General features: G+C 39.1%; 1 protein-coding gene across 11 annotated transcripts in view; it reads right to left on the bottom strand.

Annotated features, from left to right (window-relative positions):
* The window catches only part of ZNF532 (zinc finger protein 532), an 83,983-nt gene that overhangs the window by 34,133 nt on the left and 29,076 nt on the right, over positions 1–20,774 (bottom strand). For all 11 annotated transcript variants that reach the window (XR_010602126.1, XM_008163361.4, XM_005303858.4 and 8 more), the window contains one exon: positions 2,543–4,893. Coding sequence is in view for 10 of the 11 variants with exons in the window: in XM_065598823.1 (XP_065454895.1) it covers positions 2,543–4,893 (2,351 nt within the window). In the remaining variant the exon portion in view is untranslated. The remainder of the gene's footprint in view (positions 1–2,542; positions 4,894–20,774) is intronic.

Raw genomic sequence — 20,774 nt, 5'->3', positions numbered from 1 at the left:
ATTAAAGCTGCTTTCATGTTGGGCATTCCATCTCAGTTGTAATACTACTGAATGTAATAATGCACACATATAAAAAAGGGGTCAGAGAGGCTGAAACCATGTCTGACAAAGGAAAAAGACCACAATAAAACAGGAAAAATAATTCAGTTCTTTAAAGAGGATTTTGCAAACAACAGAGATTTATAACATTTAAAATCTATTTATCAGTGTCCTTTTAAAAAAAGAGAATTAAAATTAAAATTTTCTGCCCTTGCAGTGGCTTACTGAAATAATGGAGGCTGATGTAACTAAAATGCTTGGATTTTTTTCTTTGAAAACAGAATATCACATGGCCAGACACTAAGGCCTTGTCAACACTTAAACTTTTAAAGAGGTTTTGTTACCAGTTAGAGACAGCCATGTTGTTCATAAGTTATATGCAATATAGTCTAGTTTGCGTCCCCATAGCAGCTTTTCTGCCTTCACGACTGTATTTGAATGTCTGCACCTCTCATTCTGCCTACTCATGTTTATTCTGAGGAAATCTGGGCAGCTGTTCCATAAGCCTTAGCAGAGGAAAATGCGTCCAAAGGACATGCACACAGCACAGAATAGCAGCACATTAGGCAAGAACATCCTAGTTTAGGGACAACTGGGAGGAAACAGCACAAGCCACACCGATTATACAAACATGATTAGGTTGTTTCGCCCACCCTGGCAAAAACCACCAACAAAAACCCAGCATGATAGAGCAGCATTTTTTTTTCATGCTTTTCTGCTCAACTCTGTTCATTTTATCCTTACCGCATCCTCCCAGCCCACCCACACTCCACATGTCCTGTCTGATATGTAGCTTCTGAGCTCTCTGGGGCAGGGAATGTCTTCTTTGTTACTTGCTTTTACAGTGCCAAGCCCAATGGGGCCTTGATTGGGTAGGATTCCTAGGCACTACCATAATATAAATAATAGTAATGGATTAGTTACAAAAAAGCCAGCGGTATGCCAGCCTAGGCCTCTGACAGGGTTAGCTGACCAGTTACAGAGTTTGAACTATGTTGCACGTGGGCACAAAATATATTAGAGTCAACCATGCCAATAACTGGTTAAATGCTTGGTTAAAAATTATAGTGGGACCTAAGGGTGAACATTCATAATTCCATCTTCTTCACCCAAAGCCTGAGTAATCAGACTTTATGCAGGAATCTCTACAGCATTCAAAGGGTGGGAATTCGCTCATAGCAACCCACAGTAAAGCCATGAGATTTCACTGCAGGCCCTCTGTAACTATTATCCCAGCTAATAGCTGGAATAGCATCTGCTACTGTGTCACATAATCCACACAACCCTGGATTCAGTGTTCCCACACTCATCTACCTTTATATGCAGGGCTACTTGAGGTGATGTGTACAAAGTGTTGCTTCACAGACATCCCAAGAGCACAGTCCCACAATGAGACTTAAGTAATATGGAGGCCCTTGTAGAAGCCATCTGCATCTGTACTATCAGAGGATTTCTTACTAAGTGCAAATGCTCAGCAAGTCTATCCCCGCCATTGCCCATAAGATGAAGACTGTTATACCACACTCCTGTCTCTGTCGATCTGAGTGTATTTACTGGCTTTCCATTCACACATAACAGGAAGTTGCAACATGAAAGCCAGCCAAATGCTTTGAAATACAGTAGAATCCTTTTTAATTGGCACACCCCAGGGAAAATCCAAATATGCCAATTAAGCAATGGTCTCAATTATCAGAGGCTTATAGAATACATTGTGCATTGGTTTATTTCACTTTTATTTAATAAGTTTTTATTTAAAGTATGCAATGTACACAACATTTTTAAAATACTATATTAAGATAAATTTGACTCATTTTAGCAACCATAAGAGAGAAAGAAAGCAGTAACAAGTAAACAAATGGGCACACAGCTAGAAATATATGCTAGCAAACACCACTTTTCACTCCTATTTTCAGAAGGCCCGCAAAACACAGCAGGCATATCATTTAAATAGTGTGCCATTTATTCATTGCCTAGAATCCCTGTAGCACCCAAATAAGCGCCTAGCACACTTACGCACTACAAGTAATAGAAATTGAAATCAAATCAAAGACACAATCAACCATAAGACAATCGTTCCCATTAAGTGAGAGTACTGTTAAGGAGGGTGCCAATTAAGTGGATTCCATTGTATATTTAAATTCCAAAGCATAAAAAAGGATCACTACAAATTCTCAGTGAATATCATTACCAATTTCAGTATCTCAGGGCACAGTTCTAAGAAACTTTGCTAAATCTTAATTTAAAAAACCTCACCACCCTTACAGATGTAAACTTTTAAAACCTGGATTGAGTAAAATTTTTCTAACAAAGTATACTCCAATTCTGAAAACAATGACATTCACTATTTTGTGCTTGCAGTTTTTTTTCTATTTTTAAAATATTTTTTCAAGCATTTATTACTTCACTCAAATGAGGTATGAATGTTTACGTGAAAGCAAAAAACATATTCAAATCTCCTATTCTTATTGCTGAAACACTGGAATTTAAACATAAGATACTCTACTTGTCCACTTGTGTCTGCAGCCTGCTGGAAATGTGTAGCAAGAGATGTCTCATCTTGGAAAACTTCATTGCACTCCAAACACTTTAGACTATGTCTACAGAGTTTTGATGGGTCTTCATCTAGAGGCATAGCTGGAATGATAGGTGTACTTGCTGGGGCTGATATTACTGTTCCAGTTATGCCAGACTGTATCTTGGTTACAGTATGTGTGCCAACTCCCATTGGGCTTTGAAGAGTAGAAGATGCAGCAGTATTGCTTGAAGGAGACGCTATCATTTGATCTGCTGGGACTGGTTTTAAAATCAAATGGGAGCACTGCATTACAACTCCTTTTTCCTTATGTCCACGAGCATGGGAAAGAAGACTGCATTTATTGTAGAAAACTAAATTTTTTGTACAATGGTTACATGTCACTTCAATTCGCACACTCCTCCTATCATAATGCTGTGTCAGACTCTTTTCGAGAGCAAAGGAATCACCACATTCCAAACACTTGTAACCACGTGTTGGTAATGTTATACCTGCATTGGCAGGAGGACTGAGGTTTGGGACGTAAACTGGGACGGGATTAACACTACTCAGCACCTTATTGAATGCTTCCACTACAGAACTCTGCAGAGATGATACCACCTGGACTCGCGACACTTTTTTAGAAGGCTGTGAGGCTGCTGCAGAAATTATTGCCTGCTTTATTTGTTGCTGAGGTTTTGTTAGCACTTGGCGGAGTTCAGAGGTGGTTTGAGCACCTTGAGGCAGAAGATTAAGGTTGGCAAGATGGACTGTCTTTGGCACAAGTTTAGCACTGGCAAGGCTTGATGCTGGCACCACAACAGTCTGCTGCTGTATAGCATTAGCGGCTTTAATAATGGCACTACTGGCACTTTGCACAGAAGCAGCAGATATTACAGTGGCTTTCACCGTAGTATTGTTAGCAAGCTTCAGATTAATAACTTGTGATCCTGCTGTTTTAACTGCTGAAACTGGGAGAAAGGCAGTAGCCACAGGTTTAATAGTGACCTGTTTTGGTGCAAGTTCTGCAGATGCAACTGCATTGGTGACAACTGCTGACTGGAGAGGTGTCCTAGGAGGAGAAGAAAGAACAGCAGCAGAAGTTGGAGAAGATAGCAGAGATGTCATGGAAGCTACCATGGAAGCAGTTTGCTCTGGCTTTTTACCAGAGTCCAAATCAACTTCTGGCAACACCCTTGTAACTGTTCTCTTGATTTCCCCAGAGGACGTCTTGATGGTTTTTATGCGAACTTTTGGAATGGCTGGCGTTGACCCTGCAGGAGAAGATGGAGACCCTTTGCTGCTGTTTTCACTTGATACACTTCGGGGACTATCGGGTTGTTTTATAGATGGTTTTTTAGCACCATCAATAAGACTCTGAGATTCAGGTGATTTCTCAACAGCCCGGGGACTTTCATTCATGTCTTTTGGTAATGGAGAAGATTCTCTTGAAGTAGACTGTAATTCGTTACCGGTATCTGTAGCTGCCTTTTTAGCACTCAGTGCTGCAATTGCAGCAATGCATGAAGAAAGCTTTGCTGATGACTTTGCTTTGGACTGTGAAATGCTGGCAAGGTTTGTTTCACCTTTTTCAGTACCTAGTTTTCCATCAAGTACCCTGTTTTCAGAATTGTCTTTTAGCAATTTGTCCTCTATTTTTCGGGCTTTGAATGGTTCGTAGACACTTAAATTCACAGAGTTTGTTTCTGTTTCTCTTTTAACACCTTTGTTTTTATCTACATTACTTGAAGCTGGAATTCCAGGTTTAATCAAGTTTTCCCCTCCAAGCATCTTTAGTTTGTCATATTCCTGCTGAGAAACTGATCCTGTTAACACATTTGCTCTGAAATTTGCACGCATCTCTTCTTTATCTGGAGGATCATCCACCTCTATTTTTTCATCATCATCAAATTCTTCAGCACTTGAGATTGGGCTAAACTGGTTGAAAGCTGAGTCTTTCAGAGTAGTCTCAGAGGTTGACCCCTCCTCTTTCAGACACTTCCCTTCATCTTTACCAAAACTTTCAAGAGCAGATGCTGTTAGAAAACCATTATGTAAGCCATTGCCTGTGGAATGGTGGCCATCCTTATCCACTCCTTCAGAAGAATCAATATTACGTACGTTTTTCACAATGACGCTCACACCAACATCTGAGGATGATGGCACATGAGAATCTTCATCTGTATGAGCATTCTGTTTTATGTGGTTTTCATGCTCATCATGTCCAGACTCAATAGCTGCTTTAGGATCAACCATGTCTGGGATGTCAAAGGCTGCAAGAAGGTCGTCAAAGTCGGGGGTCTTCATATCCCCCATGGTCATGTATTTGTTTGGCAGCAAATCTGTAAAAAGAGCAGAAAATCTTTATATCAGTACCTTAAACATTAAAACCATATTTTAATACAATATATATATTAATAAAAATAATGGCCCATACATAGTTTGCAAATGGTTTTGCGAAGTGTTACCACACTTATTTCATCCATGAATGTATAAAAATGTTATAAATCACAATTTCTTTTCAGAGATCAGAAATTATGCAATAGCTGTCCAGGTCCAAGCGAGCATGCCAAATGATTACACTGTGAGACCAGCACAAAAGAAGCCTTTGGGGATTATAATTTTCCCTTTTATTTTAGATTTACACTTTTCTTTCAAAAGCATCCTACTCCTGTGCTTAAAAACCAGACACCTCTACATTATGGAACTTAAAAACCTAGATCTCTTGCACATTTGTACTTTTCACGGGTTAGTCAAACCACTGAACATATACAATGACTGTAGATCAAATGCACTTTTAAAAAATGGCATTGTTCCATCACACTATTCTCTATATGACCTCGATGTCCAGAATACTCACTTTTCAGTACAGCTATGAAACAGGTTCCATCAGGATTAATTCCAATTTAGTATATATATTTAGGTTGATAAGTTCAGCTCCAATTAAATAGATAAAGAGTAGAAAGGGAGGTGTGTTGCCCACTATTTGACATCTACTGACTGAGACAAGATGGGTGATGTCATATCTTTTACTGGACCAACTTCAGTTGATGAGAGACAAGTTTTTGAGCTACACAGAGCTCTTCTTCAAGTCTGGGAATGGCACTCGAGTGTCATAGCTAAATACAAGATCAAACTATTGGGTGACAATCTTGAGTACCTTTCCCAGACCTGAGGAAGAGCTCTGTGTAGCTCGAAAGCTTGTCTCTGTCACCAACAGAAGCTGGGCCAATAAAAGATATTACCTCACCCACCTGGTTTCTCTAATACATTGGGACCAACATGGCTAGAGCAATACAGCATATCTAGTGACTGAATCAATTAAGGTCATGAGGTCTTTGCAGTACTGGGCATTTGAACTGTCTTCACAGTAAACAGTTAACCTCAGTAAGCTATTTCCAGGCTATTTTCAGTCACCCACTATGGCCCCGAATCCTGCAAAGATTTACACACATGCTTAACTTTATGTACTGTGAGTAGTCCCATTGATTGTTAAGTACTTTTGTTATGGTGGTTGCCCTTTGTTAACTGTGACACTGCCCTGCAATCTTTTCTTTTTCTCTGCAAGAACTAGGCAGATTGAAATTCCTTTGAGTTTACAAAAGGGTGGGTTATTAATTAACTGCTCCCAGAATATTTTCACAAGGTTAGAGTATGAGGAGTACCTGTAAAGGTCCTTTTGCCTCCCTCTACTCTAGGGTTAAAATCCTGTTAATTGAACTTCTTTTAAACACATATCATACCAACATTGTTTGCCTGATCAGTGGATGTAATGCAGAAACATTTTTCAGATGGTCTTTAAACAAACACATCCTAGACTAGACTAGACTTCATCTGATGAAGTGGGTATTCACCCACGAAAGCTTATGCTCCAATACGTCTGTTAGTCTATAAGGTGCCACAGGACTCTTTGTCGCTTTTTACAGATCCAGACTAACAAGGCCACCCCTCTGATACTTGACATCCTAGACTAAAATACCGTATTGACCTCATTTGTAAAGTAATGATATCTGGTCTACACTGATCCTGTTAACACATTTGCTCTGAAACTGGGCAGACAAGCCAGTTTTCTCTAATGAAAATGGAACATTTTTGGCTATAAGGAAGCAGACCCTGAGATTGTAACAAAGCAGCAAAAGCTTTCTAATCTCAGGGTTTGTCCTGGGAGCTTCAGATGGACAAAAGTTCAACTACAGCCTTTAGAATACCTAGTGCTGGGGATAGATCTGCCTTGTGCAAATTCATAAGCACCTGAGAAGAATCTTAGCTAAGGCCTTGTCTACCCAGAGGAAACTTACCAGTACAGCTATTCTGAAATACTATAATTATTCTGCTATTGCTAATCCAGTATAATTTAACTATTCTAGAATAACTCACCCATGCAGACACTCTATTCCAGAATAAAAGTGATTTAGCCTGGAATAACTACTCTGCTTCCAAAGTACTTTTGGAAGCAGAGTAGTTACTTCAGAATAAAGTCATATTTATTTCAGAACAGTGAGTCTATGCAGAGATTTTCCGTTATAGCTGCCTGTCAATTTCCCCATGCACACAAGTCCAAACTCTCTGAAAACCTGATAGAGTCAGAAGCTTGAACTTAGTGCATGCTTACTTCCTGTGCAGGATAGGCAGAGGGTTCTGCTTGCTATCATTAAAGCAGCTTTTGACAGGATAAAATTAAAAGGGAGTACTGGGTCCTGTCACATATAGTTAATAAGAGCAATGATGGTTCAGACAATGCTGCCACATCTGCAGGAGGGGTCAGGGCATGGGCTCCCCCCGAGACAGAATGAAATACTAGTGACATGTTTATTGCTTGTGCTCCAATGCTTTGATGGGCACATGGTGTGGAGAACAAGCTGCTACTTACTGAACGAGGGCTCTCTGGCTATAACTTCAGCACCTTGCACTATCAGCGAGTATCATCCATGTATCACTAGGGGAAATCACACATTCCTCTTTATTTCTATTTACCAGAAATCTTCACTCACTGCTCACTTAACTCCTTCCATGAATACATATACCTGGCCTAAACATAATACCTAGACTTCCCTTCCCATCTCAGGCCATGGTCACAGCATAGGTATTTGGGGTGGAAAGAGGAAAGAAGCTTGCTTATTGAATTCTGGCCCTTGTATGTAAGGGGAACAATAAAATGGCTTTGCAGGGGCTCCAGCTTTGTTAGCGTTAACCCTGAACAAAATACAACATCACAGATAGTTAAAATACAACTGGAAGATGTCTCTGTTGGAAGGACACAGTAGTTCTCAACTATTTCACTGACAACCCAACTAGAGAAAAACAGGATGTTGGGCAAAATTCATAGGATCTCCTAAAGACCATATACACAAGTTTTGGTTTCCAGTAGAATTTAAAATATCTTACTCTCCCCATGGAGAGATATCACTAGCCAGCTGCTCAGATTAGGTTTATTGAGGCACACTCAGGATGTGATACAAGTAAAATAAAATAAGTTATTAAACAAAAATAAAATAAACAAATTTACCAGGTTATTGTGGTGGTGGCAGTGGTGGTTGGATTTTTCTTTTTGTTTGGGGGACTGTTTGTTTGGATTTGAAGGGGGGAAATGGGATAGGACTGCTTGAATGGGGTTTTTTTTTTCTTTCTTTTTTTAAAACAATAATTCTGCATACAGGAACTACAGCATGCAGCTCTGTGACTATTCAGTAGCTTTCCTGCCTCTCTGGTGCTTACATCTGTACTGAAATATCCAAAACATGTTGTTTCACGCCTTTATCCTCAGTACTTTATCGCCACATAATCAGCCAGTTGGGCTAGCCCATGCCTATATCTTCCATTTCTGGTATACAAGGAAAATTCAAAGGTCTGAGCCTAAGGGGATGTAAACCAGTGCAGCTCCACTGAATTGACCTGTCCACTATCTTTCTCAACTTACCACAAAAGAGAGCCTATGTATGTGTAGAGCAATAAAAATGTAAAACAGGACAAGACTTTTAAAAGTTTAACAGAGACCTTAGGCCCCATCCCTGTTTCAGCTGTACTGATGCTACTCACTGCTACAGTTCTCTTGAGGTATTTAACTGCAAAAGCTGAGAATTCTGCTCTTCACCTTAAATTTTACACTTAGTTCAAACTCTGCTTTTTGACACCAGTTCAGTGAAAAATGATTCAGGATCTAAAAATGAATCTATACTAAGGTTTCAGCCACCATTAAAATCTGTTTGGCTTAACTAGTTTTAGAAACAGAGAGTAGAATTTTAGAAAAATGTCCCCCATGTAGAACAGCCCTACAAGTCTTGTCTTGGGCCACATCTGGAAGAAATCATCATTACTTTGAAGAATGACAGAGGCTTCACTAACATGACAGATTATGTTCCAGGGATCACCCGGAAGGGTTCCCCAGACCATAGTTAGAAAAGATGACGGGGGTAGGGGACAGGACTACATTTCAGATAATCAAGGCTGAGTTGCAACAGAATTGTTTGCTTGTGACATTTAAACATGTGTGTTCACTTTCTGTAACTCATTTTATGTTACCAGATGACTGGGCTCCCTTAAAAGTTTTTCAGATGTGTTGAGATGTGATTTTTACAGATGAACTGACCATCCATCCTGAGATGGGCTACAGTCTTGTTATAGTAAGTACAAGTGTTTGGGAACAAAATAATGCATGTCTAATAGCTGTGTTTGGTGCCCCGATACACTGGTGATGGACATCTTCAAAAGGCAGGCAGATAATATAAAAGTCTAAAGACTGGGGAAATTGCCATTTTGTCTGTACAGTGACTTGAGGGTCCAACCCTGCCACTTTTAGAAACCCACATGTCTACCATTCAGCTGATAGCTACACCTATCAGGAAGGAAGTTTCCACCCACCACCCCATCCACACTGCATCCAGGACTGCACCTATGTCCAGATATCTTACTGATGCTTGGGTATTTACATGCCTCTGAAACATCAAGCATAGGCCATTTCTGGAGACAGGATACTACTGGGTCTGAGGTATCTTTGGTTTGATCTAATATGGAAAACCCTATGTGCTATGAAAATCAGGAGACAACCTTGTGCAGCCCTGGAATTTAGCTCTCATGTGGCAGGCAGTCATCTGAGAAACCCATTTGCAAGTCTACTTGTAATAGGATTTGAGTAGCCTGGGAGCATCAGCACTTCTACTGTACACCACTCTTGGCGAACCAACAACTAGCCATTCCATGGCAAGATATGGCTGATAGTTTGTGACAGTGGAATTGATTGCTCAGCAGACAAACAAATGAGAGAGGCTGGAGACTTTCCCAGGGGTTTAAAGGAAGTTTTAATATAAATTAGAATTTTCATATTAAATGTTGCAAGTATTTAAAAAAAGTAACCCTGAAATTCCTCACTACTAAATAAGCTCAGCCATCACCACATTACGTTTACTAGCCTGCCACCTCATATCAGTTCAGTTGCCATGGACTTTGCAAATGCTACTGTGGAGGTAAATAATCTTTTCTTCACAGTCGCAGCATAGGATTTCAGAAATTCTTTGTGCTCTGATAGAAGAGACTCTGGACATCCATGTTGGAAACAGTACACAAATAAGTGAACACAGCTAGAACTTTCAAGGACAGCCTTTAGTGGACCTATAATCCATGTTCTAATAGCTATTAGAAAGACAAAAGAATATCAGATACCACCATCATGTTTAATACATAGGATTGATGTAGCCAATAACGTCAAATACTGCGCTGAGGTCAAAGAGGAAAATAATGTAGTGTAAGGGAGCCAAGATCAGACCAGTGGAGACTGACCACAATAAGGCGTGTAGTTTCAGTGCTAAGGAAGAGGCAGGAGGATGAGGATGTGGTAGGAAATGACATCATTAAAAGATAAGATCACTACTTCCTGTACTGTACTGAGAAAGAGTAAGTAACACATCGTTAACTTGGGGATGGGTGGTGGTTTTTTTTTGGAGGCCAAGAATGGTATGATGGCTGTAATTTTGAGAATTAACAGTGTCCTCAAAAAAAGGAATGGGGAATGACAGAGGTGACGATAAAGAAAACTGGGTAGAGAAGAAATGGTTCTCTTTGTAGGACAGATGTCATGTGATGAAGGCAGTGGCACCAGAAAAAGAACAAGTTGCCGATAGCTACAGGAGATAAGAATTAAAAGGGTTTTCACAAATATAGCAGAGAAAGGAGAATACTTCCAGTGAGAAAAAAGAACCCTATGAAATGAGGACGACTAAAAATGGCAAGACGTGAAATCAGTTTAAACATCTGTCTTTAACAAGAAAAAGAAAGTTTGGACAATTAGGAAATAATAAAGAGGTTGTAAAAATACCTATGAATTAGAACGGTCGATTAATCGCAGTTAATTCACGCGTTAACTAAAAAAAAATTAATCATAGTTTTAATCACACTGTTAAACAATAGAATATCAATTGATATTTATTAAAATATTTTGGATGTTTTTCTACCTTTTCAAATATATTGATTTCAATTACAACACAGAATACAAAGTGTACAGTGCTCAGTTTATATTATAAATAAAATATTTTTCAATTCACTTCTTACAAGTACTGTAGTGCAATCTCTTTATTGTGAAAGTGCAACTTACAAATGTAGATTTTGTGTGTTGTATAACTGCACTCAAAAACAAAACAATGCAAAACTTTAGCGCCTACAAGTCAACTCAGTCCTACTTTTACTTCAGCCATTCGCTAAGACAAACAAGTTTGTTTACATTTACAGGAGATAATGCTGCCCACATCTTATTTACAATGTCACTGGAAAGTGAGGACAGACATTCGCATGGGACATTTGTAGCCGGCCTTGCAAGGTATTTACTTGCCAGATTTGCTTACAATCCTTGTAATCAAAACTAAATATATATAAATAAATATAACGTGAGCACTGTGCACTTTGTATTCTGTTGTAATTGAAATCAGTATACACCTCTACCTTGATATAACGCTGTCTTCAGGAGCCAAAAAATCTTACCGTGTTATAGGTGAAACCGCATTATATCGAACTTGCTTTGATCCACCGGAGTGTGCAGCCCCGCCCACCCCGGAGCACTGCTTTACCACGTTATATCCAAATTCATGTTATATCGGGTCGCGTTATATCAGGGTAGAGGTGTATATGAAAATTTACAAAACATCCAAAAATATTTAAATAAAAGGTATTCTATTACTGTTTAACAGTGCGATTAATCACGCGATTAATTTCATGATTATTTTTTTAATTGCACAATTAATCACAATTAATTTTTTAATTGCTTGACAGCCCTACTATGAATAAAAAACAGGAATTAGAGTGAAAACAGGGTGGATAAAAACCAAGCTTTTAAAAAAAATCAAATCTGGATTTTTATTTAAATTAAATGTTTTTTAAATAAACCTATTTAAAATTAATTTGCAACCGACAACCTATATTATGGCCTAAACTTCTTATATTAAAATTGTGTAAATTAAATACAAAAAATTAGCATTCAACACTGAACTGGAGGAAGTCACTGGCTAAGCACCTGGAATCAGATTGTTGAAATGCTAAATCAGCTTTTGACAGCAGTAGCCTCTTTTGCAGAGCACAGAAAACAACGTATTTGTTTATTCAACTAGTTCAATTCAATGATTAGTTCATTCAAAGTTAAGATACGAATTGGGATTTATTTTCCTCTTCCAGTCTATGGGGGGGAAAAACTAGGTGTGAGAGGATGAGATCTACTCATTTTAAAATCTTGAAGGACATCATGACCAGAAACAATCAGTTCAATTCATTAACTATAGACAATACTTCCTTTGTTTAATTAATCAGTTAGTTTACAATGCAAAGACATCTTTCATAAATTTTTTTTGTTATGTATGCAGCATATTTACGTTAGTTTTATTTAACAAAAAGATTTAAAATACCGGTGTTGTGCATTTTTAATTGATCTGAATTTCTATCCAACTAGAGCTTGACAGGATCACATGTTAAAAAATTAACCATCTAGTAAATAAGAAATGCATTCTTCACCATTTTCTAACATACACAAAATGTAAAAATTAAAATTTGAATAAATATAACCTACGCTTTATGTAATAGCTTAATTAATGTGTATAGATAGTGTATCCTCCTGCTTACCAAAAAGAAGGATCAAATTTAATATGAAGGCTACATTTAGTTCCCAATCAAAATGTTTTAACAGTTAACAACTAATGTGAATTAACCTTTCTTAAGGAAAATAACTAAAAAGCACAACTTTAAAAGAGGATTAGAATTAATTATTTAAATCATGATTAAAGTAAGTGATTTGAAATTGCTTTGATTTAAATAAATTCACTTCTTGAAAATAATACACAGTTGTACCTCACTAATTCATACTTTTCTAATCTGCATTTCTTGATTCAGAATAATTCACCTTCTCAGTAAAGACTGTTAGCAGAGTATTGTACTCAAGATTTTATTACTTTTACAAAACATACTGGTGTACTGTAGCATACAAACAAACACCACTTGTCAAGCATAAAAAGTACATTTTGAAATAACAGTATCCTTGTTTTATTGTTTGTGCACTTAATGACAAATTTACAAAATTAATTTATTCAAAATTATAGTTGCAGCCATTAGTGTGAATTACTGAATTCCAATGTATTCAAATCTGTTGGTCCAAATGACATACATTAGTGTTAAGGAAAGTATAACTTACCGAATCACTGACAATTATTTTTGAAAAGCCAGAGAATTAGGGAGACATTGAAGATTAGAAACACTTGTTTGTCTAGTTGTCAAAAAAGATAAGAAATGTGACCCTAATAATTGAATCTGGAAAGTGTGATTTCTATCCCTAATGAAAAAAAATGGACCAAATACAGTTAAACCTATAGTAATCGACCACTCAAGCACCAACACAAAAGGTCGTCTCTTAAAAGAGGTAGACTTTTAATGAAGAGGGCTGAGAATTCTATTTACAAAAATTAATTTAACCCTACAAAAAAATTAAATTATATAGATGATACCAAAATACCAATAATCTGCAAGGGCTGTCGATTAATCGCAGTTAACTCATGTGATTAACTCAAAAAAAATTAATCGCAATTAATTGCTGTTCTAATTGCACTGTTAAACAACAGAATACCAATTGAAATGTATTAAATATTTTGGATGTTTTTCTACATTTTTATATATATTGTATTCTGTGTTGTAATTGAAATCAAAGTGTATATTATTTTTTATTACAAATATTTGCACTGTACAAATGATAAACAAAAGAAACAGTATTTTTCAATTCACCTCTTACAAGTATTGTAGTGCAATCTCTTTGTCGTGAAAGTACAACTTACACATTTACATTTTTTTGTTACATAACTGCACTCAAAAATAAAACAATGTAAAACTTCAGAGCCTACAAGTCCGCTCAGTCCTACTTCTCATTCAGCTAATCGCTAAGACGAACAGGTTTGTTTACATTTATGGGAGATAATTCTGCCCTCTTCTTATTTACAATGTCTCCAGAAAGTGAAAACAGGTATTTGCATGGCACTTTTGTAGCCAGCATTGCAAAGTATTTATGTGCCAGATATGCTAAACATTCTTATGCCCCTTTATGATTCGGCCACCATTCCAGAGGACATGCTTCCAAGCTGAAGATGCTCATTCAAAAAATAATGCATTAATTAAATTTGTGACTGAACTCCTTGGGGGAGAATTGTATGTCCCCTGTTCTGTTTTACTTGTAACTATCTTCCGACGCCGGCTACAATAGTGCCATGTGAACGCCTGTACTCACTTTCGGGAGACATTGTAAACAAGAAGTGGGCAGCATTATCTTCCGCAACTGTAAATAAAGTTGTTTGTTTAAGCAATAGGCTGAACAAGAAGTAGGACCGACTGGACTTGTAGGCTCTAAAATTTTACATTGTTTTATTTTTGAATGCAGGTTTTTTTGTTTACATAATTCTACATTTGTAAGTTCAACTTTCATGATAAAAAGATTGCACTACAGTACTTGTATTAGGTGAAGTGAAAAATACCATTTCTTTTGGGGATTTTTACAGTGCAAATACTTGTAATAAAATATAAATATAAAGTGAGCACTATAAACTTTGTATTCTGTGTTGTAATTTAAATCAGTATATTTGAAAATGTAGAAAACATCCAAAAATATTTAAATGGTCTTCTATTATTGTTTAACATTGCGATTAATCGCGATTTTTTTTAATTGCTTCACAGCCCTACTTTTAAAACATTTAATACAAATGCTCATATTATTGTAAAAAACTATTTTAATGTTAAAAAAGTCACCTGTAGCTGAAAAACTGACTTAACTGCATGTTATCCTACACATATAATAGATGAAATAAAAACATAGTTTGTTATTTTTAAACAGTTGTTTTGGATGTCAGTATAAAAATATAAAGGAATGTACAGCACCTAGTCCTGGATGACGACTAGGGTTCCTACTCACTACTGCAATAAAAATAAAATAAAATAAAATAAAAAACACAAAATTAGGCAAAGTGCAGAGCCCTGTGCACAAACTATGGTGCCCATCCAGTTATTTCACCCACTCAGATTTCTGAGCCCATGTAGAGCCCTGTTGACTTCAATAGGTCTCCATACCAGTGCAGAGTATGTCTGTGTGGAACAGCTTGAAGGACCCAGAGTCATGTGTATAAAGCGAGTTTAAGGACACTGTAGTTCAAAGACAGCAGCTGCCCTTAGGGAAGGCGCTGTTGTATTGGGACCAATCCTGGGCAGTTTCAAATCATAATGAAGGGTGGTTTCTTAAAAGAGATAACTGAAAATTGTAAAATGCTTGATGTAGTTATAAATGTGGCTTTTAACACAGGCTTCACAGTAATAAGAGACAAAATTAACAGATAACTGAACCATCAGCAATAAGCAGCATCAAAGAAACATGATTTTTTTTCTTTTTCTTTTGTTAAACAGAATTACAAAGTTACTAAAGAGAATGCAGCATCAGAAATGCAAAAGGCAGAAGTAGCCCCTGAGCCTAAGTTTCTGGCTCAGGGATGGGAGGAATTTCCTATTTATAACCCAGTACAAAATTTATTGCAAGCAGTGGGCTGCAGCATATCTGCTAATGCCTAGCGCTGTGGCATAAGCCCCTCAGACACACCACGTGGGATTCAAGGCACAGGCACCGGCACCGACTCCGTGCTCAGCACCCACCGGCAGCTCCCCGCCCAGCTCATCTCCGCCTCCGCTCTGCCTCCTCCCCTGAGCGCACCGCGTGCCCGCTTTTTCTTCCTAGCTCCCAGCACTTGCACCGCGAAATAGCTGTTTCGCACAACTTGGCGGGAGGGAGGAGGAGGGGAATGCGGCGCGCTCAGGGAAGAGGCAGGGCCAGGGCGGAGATTTGGGAAAGGGGTCCAATAGGGGCAGGGAGGGGGCGGAGTTGGGGCAATGACTTTGGGGAAGGGGTTGGAATGGGGGCGGGGCAGGGGCGGGGAAAGAGTGGAGTCAGGGCAGGGCCAGGGGGGCTTGAGCTCCCACCGGTGCCGGGGAAAGTTGCCGCCTATGATTCAAGGAAATACAAAGAACAGTGAAACAAGCATTTAAAACTAATTTTTTACTAGAAACTCACACAGCTTACAGAGATGTGCAGGGGTATGTAAAATAGGGTGACCAGATCACTGACGGGAAATATCGGGATGCGGGGGGGGGAGGGGCGGGAGGAGGATATCGGGGGGCGGAGCAAAAAAAAAAAAAAAGAACCTATACTGCTTTCCTTTTTAATACACCACACTGTACAAATCAGGCATGCCACATCATAACAAGACGCCTGTAAACAGAAAATTGTCCACTGTGGGGGAGGTTAAGTGTAGTCCATGGGTGACAAAATCAATGTCTGGAGTACAACCAGGAGGTTGTATGCAGTACAGAAATGTGCCAAGAAGATGGGGGAGGAGGGAATGCAGTTTTTGAGAATCTATATTATCGTGTGTGTTTACATGTAGTTCCTGGGTAGATGCATTCAGAACAGCCTACGAGTGCTGTACAGTGCTGTAGGGAGACAATTGCGCAGCATCCTGTTGATTCCCTCATGAATTCTGATCCAATCCTGGGCACTGAAGCAGCACTTTTTCCCTGTAGTAGGGACTCCAGATAGGCAGACAATTTTCAGGGAAGGGCTTATTTCCCAGGCCCTCCTCTATAGGTCAACAGCCCACTCCACTTGTACATATGCGGCTCTGTCAAGGAACACCTCTGTCTCAGACACAGCTGTCTTGCCACCAGCAGCTTGGAATAAAATCCCCCTTCGCCATTCTGGGACTTCTAGGATTGGTGATGTCCTCAAGAATGTGGAATGCCTGAAAGTATAGAGAAGGTTTATGTAGAAAACTGCACCAGCCCTTCAACAATCCCCAAAAGGCCAAAGAGCTCTGTAATTTTTAAACAAAATCACAGTAAATTGTAACTTACCATTGTCTGTGCAGTCTTTTCACTCTGATTAACTGAATTTTGTCTAAGGAGCTTCTGGGAGCTGAGGCATTCCTCTCAGAATCTACACGATCTCAGTTTACAAAGGATCATTTTTAGCTTGTTGTTTCACGAGGCACTGAACCTCTCTGGGAAGCACAAACAATAATGCACAGTCTGAGATCTGCTTTTAGACTCTTCCAGCTCTGACGGTCCTTCAGTGTCTGATGGTCCTGCCACCTCAGCAGCATGGGCCCACTCCAGCAGGCCCTTAGGATGCAGAACTGTCACAGACCAGTCCAAGCAGAAGTGTTTCTGGACATTCTGGACCAACAAGCAGGTGCAGTCTCAGAGGGAGAAAGATTTGCGGCAAGTGGAAAGACACAGACAGGCTGCAGAGCGAGAGGACAGAGTTTCAGCACATAAGGGAGGTTTGCAGCACAGTTTCTGGAGCAGGAATATCAGCTGAGGAAGAAAGATAGAGCTCAGTCGAAAGATCTGTTCGAGACCTTATCCTTATAGCCATCAGAATACAGCCTCTTACTGCACCTGCACCACGGCTGGAGTCTCCCTCCGTGGTTCCATGTGCTGCAGACCAGGAACACTTTGAACAATTCCATGGTTGGCTGGCCCATGCAATCAGGACTTAACAGCAGTTGGACAGGGCAAATCTACTGCATACAGATCTCCAGCCCACGCTGCCCCCCTCCTCCTTGCATACATACAACCACTTGCTAACCTCTGCCCCTGTGAACAGCTCCACCCACCTGCTGTGGCACCAAGTGCGCAGTAAAGGAGGAAGAAAGGCAAAGGAGATTGGGGGGCCAGGGACACTCAACAGTAGGAGTTGATAGTGCAACCAGTTCCAAACAATTTGGTTTAATATTGTGTGTTTCTAATAAATCTTCAAAAAATAAGGGTTATTTTATTAAGAAATTTTATTGGCATCACTGCATTATATCATGTAATGTGTACTTCAAATAATAAAAGATTATCACATAAAAAGGGACAACTGGGAAGTTGTATGCAATCATTATTTCTCAATAAATTTCTCTACATCAAGCCATACTCTAAAATCCAGTGCTTGCCACTTCATAAGCTGTCATGATATTCATAACTACAATGTATGGCAATCAACCTCACACATACATTTCATTGCAAGATGTAAAGACTGTACAAGCATATTCATAAACCTAGTATTCTCCCTCTTCCATTAGAACCATGAGTCCATGATGTGGGAGCACCAAGCATTTCTGATTTGTGTGCCTAGATGCATCCTGTCCTAGCTGTGATAGGTGGACTTTCTGGTTGAGTGTACCAGTTCAGCAATCCATTACTGTAATAGCTCCATTGACAGGCACATGGCTCACCTTTGGCTTCACAAGTATTATGAAGAGCACAGCAAGCCACAATAATATGGACAGCATTCATGACAAAGGCTTCCAAATGTGTCTGTAAACAGTGCCAGCGGGATTTCAGTCTGCCAAATACACATTTAACTGCCATTCTGCATCTGCTAAGAATGTAACAATGTTCTTTTGCTGGTCCCTCTGAGATCAGGATATGGTTTCATACCCAAGGCAAAAGGGGATATGTGGGGTCCCCCAGGATAACAGTGGGGACAGTAACTCCATTTATGACAATGTCATTTGGTGGGAATAGTATCCCAGTCTACTGTAGACTCCTGACCACTGGAAAACCATGGCATCATGAACTTTTCCAGGGTAGCCCACACTGGCATCCATAAATTGGCCTCTGTGGTCCACAAAGGCATGCATAATAACGTAGACCCCTCTGCAGTTTATGTACTCACATGTTCCTTGAAGAGGACAAACAATGGGCACATGAGTCCAGTCAATGGCCCTGGACTTGCTCCACTCAGTCTGCCAGACCCCAACATTGATGATTATCCAGGCATGCTAAAAAGTCCATAAATGCTCACAGATATTTGGGAAGGGAGCTAGTTGAGGGAGAGAATGAAGTCACAATATATGTGGGAGTTATTATAGGTTCATTGGCACTGGCTGCATTGAATGTGAAAATGTGAATTTTATATATTGTACTGTGTATTTTATAAATGTTAAAAGTGCCTAGAGCCAAAGATAGGCTCATCAGTTATAAATGAAAATAGACCATTTTAAAAGTTCATCCAAATCACTGAGGACATTTTAGTTTTTCATCTGGTCTTCTGTTTTCTTGGCCTTAGACTATTTCTTTAAGAATCAGAGATGGGATTGGGGATTTGCATCTGCAGCAATTCCATCTTTGAGGCAGTAGTTGATACCTGTATCAGGCTTGGTCAGGGAAGCTATTGCAGAATGGACAGCAGAGATTAGAAAGGAGGAATTAGGGGAAGGAGAGGAATGAAACCTTCATGAGAACAAATCCTATCTATTTAAATCAAGACTGGATTTTTTTTAAAGATATGCTAGAGCTCAAACAGAAGTTATTGGATTGAAATAGTAATTATTGGGTGAGGTTCTTTGGCCAGCATCCTGCAGGAGTTCAGCCTAGATTAAAATAATAGTTAAACAGTCCCACCGGGCCTTAAAATCTACTTCTTCCTAGGCAAACACAGCCCGTTTAACAATTCTGGAACACAAAGCCATATGTAAAATGTCCATGGATGAAAATAATAAATTAGAATTGTCATTTATCATACAGAGCAGGAAGCAAAAGGAAAGCAACTGAAGCCTTGAGTAACTTATTGGTAATATAATCATAGTGCCTTGGAACCCCTGTCAAGGACCAGGATCCCATTGTGCAAGGTGCGTTACATACAGAATAAAAAGACAATCCCTGCCCGAAACAGCTAAACTGCTTCCTTTCCTTAGTGCTAAGTACAGATCTTCTCTTCATCATCCGTAAAGAAGGCAGGGGACATAAAAGCTACTAAAACATCCACTATAGCAGATCCTTGAGACTTTGAGGACTAAAGATATTTGCAAGCTATTACTTCCGCTTATGTACAGTGGATCTGCTAGTGCGCTTCAACTTAGTGAACTCCCTTCATAGACCAGCACTCAGTTACATTTCTATTCTGCAAGGTCTTCGCTGAACTGCAAATTAGTATGGAGCCTACCCTGGTTGGCACCACCAAAGGGAGGGACAACATGTTAATGGGGAACTCACTTTCAGTACACGGCTAGAAGGAAATTGTCGTGCTGCTTAGACCCCTTAGCTTTGTGCTATGTATTATTGTCAGTCATGATTCAAGCTTGCCTTACCAGAAGGACAATGCTGATGTTCCTCAAAGAGAATATATAAGGAGAGACACCAATTACTAGCTAATCCCTCAAAGATTTTAGAAATTTAAGAAAATATCCATTTCACTGATTTGGGGAGCTTTGGGAGGGTGGGGGGTAGGTAAAAATGTTCAGCAGTATGAAAGGTCAGGAACCAATAAGATTCTGGCTTTGGGGATATATCCTTGACTCCCTTGCCAGATTGTAGGACTCACCCCAAACTAAAAAGAGTGACTGCTCTGGTTTTGACCCCCAGACACAGAATCCACTTTAGGAACGGAAGATGTGGTTTAAATGAAGAAAGCACTATTGACTACATCACGGGGAACAAAATTTCACTGATAAGTATCCAGCAGTTCTTTTTGCATCTCCAGTGTTTTTGATTTTATGATGCAGATTATCAAAACCACTGGTAATAAGACTATAGGCACAAAATATTTTATGCACAATTTCACAAACACAAACCTTTTTGCTTCTACAAAGAGAACCATTTAAAATGTTTTGGATAACAATTCAGTGTTAGAATACATAGTGTTTTATTTTAGGAAAGGAAAAATTAATGTTGTATTAGAAGTACAGCC

The sequence above is a fragment of the Chrysemys picta genome, chromosome 6 (assembly GCF_011386835.1).
Source record: "Chrysemys picta bellii isolate R12L10 chromosome 6, ASM1138683v2, whole genome shotgun sequence".
Lineage (NCBI taxonomy): Eukaryota > Metazoa > Chordata > Testudines > Emydidae > Chrysemys > Chrysemys picta.
Note: the sequence above shows the minus strand (reverse complement) of the source record. Positions and strands in the feature narration are given on the sequence as shown.